The sequence below is a fragment of the Eriocheir sinensis genome, chromosome 60, assembly GCF_024679095.1.
Source record: "Eriocheir sinensis breed Jianghai 21 chromosome 60, ASM2467909v1, whole genome shotgun sequence".
Lineage (NCBI taxonomy): Eukaryota > Metazoa > Arthropoda > Malacostraca > Decapoda > Varunidae > Eriocheir > Eriocheir sinensis.
In genome coordinates this window covers 11,162,469-11,164,968 of record NC_066568.1, presented here as the reverse complement: position 1 = coordinate 11,164,968, position 2,500 = coordinate 11,162,469, and the positions used below count along the sequence as shown (strand labels likewise).

Sequence of the window (2,500 nt, the reverse complement as noted above, 5' to 3'; positions counted from 1 at the left end):
ATGGCCACGATGACCAGAATAAGCTTGCGCGACTCCCGGCATTGTGTCAGCCACTCACGGATGGCGCCCAAGCCCATCCTGTCGCTCCGCCTCTCCCCCGAGCTGCAGGGAGGAGGAAGGGAGGGGGTTAGCAGGGTGGGAGGAGGTAGGTAAAGGAGTGGAAGTGAAGGGTGAAAAGGGAGGGGAGAGAGAGAGAGAGAGAGAGAGAGAGAGAGAGAGAGAGACACACACACACACACACACACACACACACACACACCATGTAATCATATTTAAATACCATTGAAATTATACATGAATTATTGATTACAACTTTTATTCAGCAAAAGTCTTACCGTACATGTCATATTAACAGCAAAAGATAAATAGATAAATAAAGATAGACGGGGATGGATACAGACTTAGAGTAGATATATTTTCTTATATATTTTGATTTTTTTTCTTGTGTTATTTACTTAGATAGATAGATAAGTAGAAACGTTATGGTGTGTCAAGAATATATCAAACACTCATGAATTTAATTTGAGGCCGGCACCCACTTCCTCATTCTCTCTCTCTCCTCCATCTTCCCTCCTTTCTCTCCCTTCCCTCCAAACTTTCCTCCATTCACTGTATTCCTTTCTCTCTCTTCCCCCTTTCCTTCCTATCCTTCTTCCCTCCTTCCACCTTCTCTCTAAACCCTTCTTCACTCAATTTCCTCCCTCTCTCCTTCCTTCCTCTTTCCTCCCTTTTCTCTCCCTCTTCTCTTTCCTTCCATCTCTCTTCCTCCTTCATTCACGTTGCTTTCCTCTCTCCCATCCTCCCTCCTTCGTTTTATCACTTTTCCTCCCTCCTCCCTTCTCTCCCTCAATCCCTCCCTGCCTTCTCTCCCTCCCACCTTCTTCCCACACGAGGTTGAAAGCAAAGAAAATGAGACCAAAACAAATCTTGAATAATTTCTTCTTCCTTTCCTTCTTCATCTCTTCATTCCTCCTTCTCTTATGCCCCCTCTTCCTTGCTTTGCTTCCTACTTATCTCCCTTCCTTTCCCTCCTCCTTCTCCTTCTCTTCCTCCTTCCCTTCCTCCTTTTCTCCTCCCTTTCTTCTTTGCCTTCATCATTTTTTCCTTCCTTCCCTTCCTTCTCCCTCTCTTCCTTTCTTCTCTTACATCCCTTCTTCCCTCCCTTCCTACGTCTTCTCTTCTTTCTTCTCCACTCCTTCCTTTCCTCTATTCATTTCTTCTTCCTTTTTTTCTGTGTCCTTTTTCTTCCTTCTTCCCTTCCTCCTCTTCTTTCCTCTCTTATGTTCCTTCTTCTTCCCCTACTCCCTTCCGTCTTGTCTTCCTATTCCTTCTTTCCTCTGCTTCCCTTCCTCCTCCTCCCTTTTGCTTCCTCCCTTTCTCCCATCCCTTCTTCCCTCCCTTCCTCCCTCCTGTCAGTGCAAGATGAGGGGAGGAGGAGGAGGAGGAGGAGGAGACCAGGAGTAATCTCTCGGCTCTCCCAAGGGTGTTTAGCCTTAATATTTCCTCCTCCTCCTCCTCCTCCTCCTTCTCGTCGTCTTCCTCCTCCAACTACGTTTCTACCTCTTCCTTATATCTCTTCCTTATTGTCATCGTCGTCTTCCTCCTCCTCCTCCTCCTCCTCCTCCTCCTCCTCCTCCTCCTCCTCCTCCTCCTCCTCCTCCTTCTCCAACTATTCTTCTATCTTTTCCTTAGCTCTCTTCCTCCTCCTCCTCCTCCTCCTCCTCCTCCTCCTCCTCCTCCTTCATCTCCCGCCTGTCACGTGACGTCCCCGTTTGTTTACATTCGTCAAGACAAAATCGGGTTTTTATTCGTCACTTTCGGCAGCCAATCAGCGACGAGCACGATGACGCAATGGTGTTATGTTGTTGTTGTTGTTGTTGTTGTTGTTGTGAGTGCCTGTGTGCGTCTCTCTCTCTCTCTCTCTCTCTCTCTCTCTCTCTCTCTCTCTCTCTCTCTCTCTCTCTCTCTCTCTCTCTCTCTCTCTCTCTCTCTCTCTCTCTCTCTCTCTCTCTCTCTCTCTCTCTCTTTTCTCTTTCTCCTTTCCTTTTCTCTCTTCCTTCTCTCCTCTTCCCTCCTTTCTTATTACCTTTTCTCTTTCTCCTTTCCTTTTCTCTCCCTTTCCTTCCCCTCCTCTCTCTTCCCATCCTCTCTCTTCCCTTGCCTCCTTCTCCCTTTCTCCTCCCTTCCTCTCCCTCTCTCTTCCTCTCTTCCTTCCCCTTCCTCTCCCTTCCTCCCTTCCTCCTCCCATCCCAGCCCTTCCCTCCCTGTCCCCTTCCTTCCTCTTCTCCTCTCCTCCCTTCAATCTCTGCCTCCCCCTCTCCTTCCTCCACCCCCCTCTTCCCTTATCTCTCCCTTACCTCCTCCTCCCCTCCTTCCTTTCCTCTGTAAAAATGAAGTGCAGGGTCGCGCTGCTTGGCCAATGGCAGGTCACGCTGGCGGCCCGATAACCAATCAGAAGAGGCCGGCGCTGAGGTGGCTGCCAAATGAGGTTATCATTGGC

The 2,500-nt window shown here is 48.8% G+C and overlaps 1 protein-coding gene across 1 annotated transcript in view; it reads right to left on the bottom strand.

The window, feature by feature from the left end:
* Nucleotides 1–2,500, bottom strand: part of LOC126985966 (synaptic vesicular amine transporter-like) — a 75,154-nt gene that overhangs the window by 43,288 nt on the left and 29,366 nt on the right. Inside the window, exon 2 of the mRNA XM_050841578.1 lies at nucleotides 1–102. This exon is cut by the window's left edge and continues 38 nt beyond it. Coding sequence (XP_050697535.1) covers nucleotides 1–77 — 77 coding nt within the window. The 5' untranslated portion in view covers nucleotides 78–102. The remainder of the gene's footprint in view (nucleotides 103–2,500) is intronic.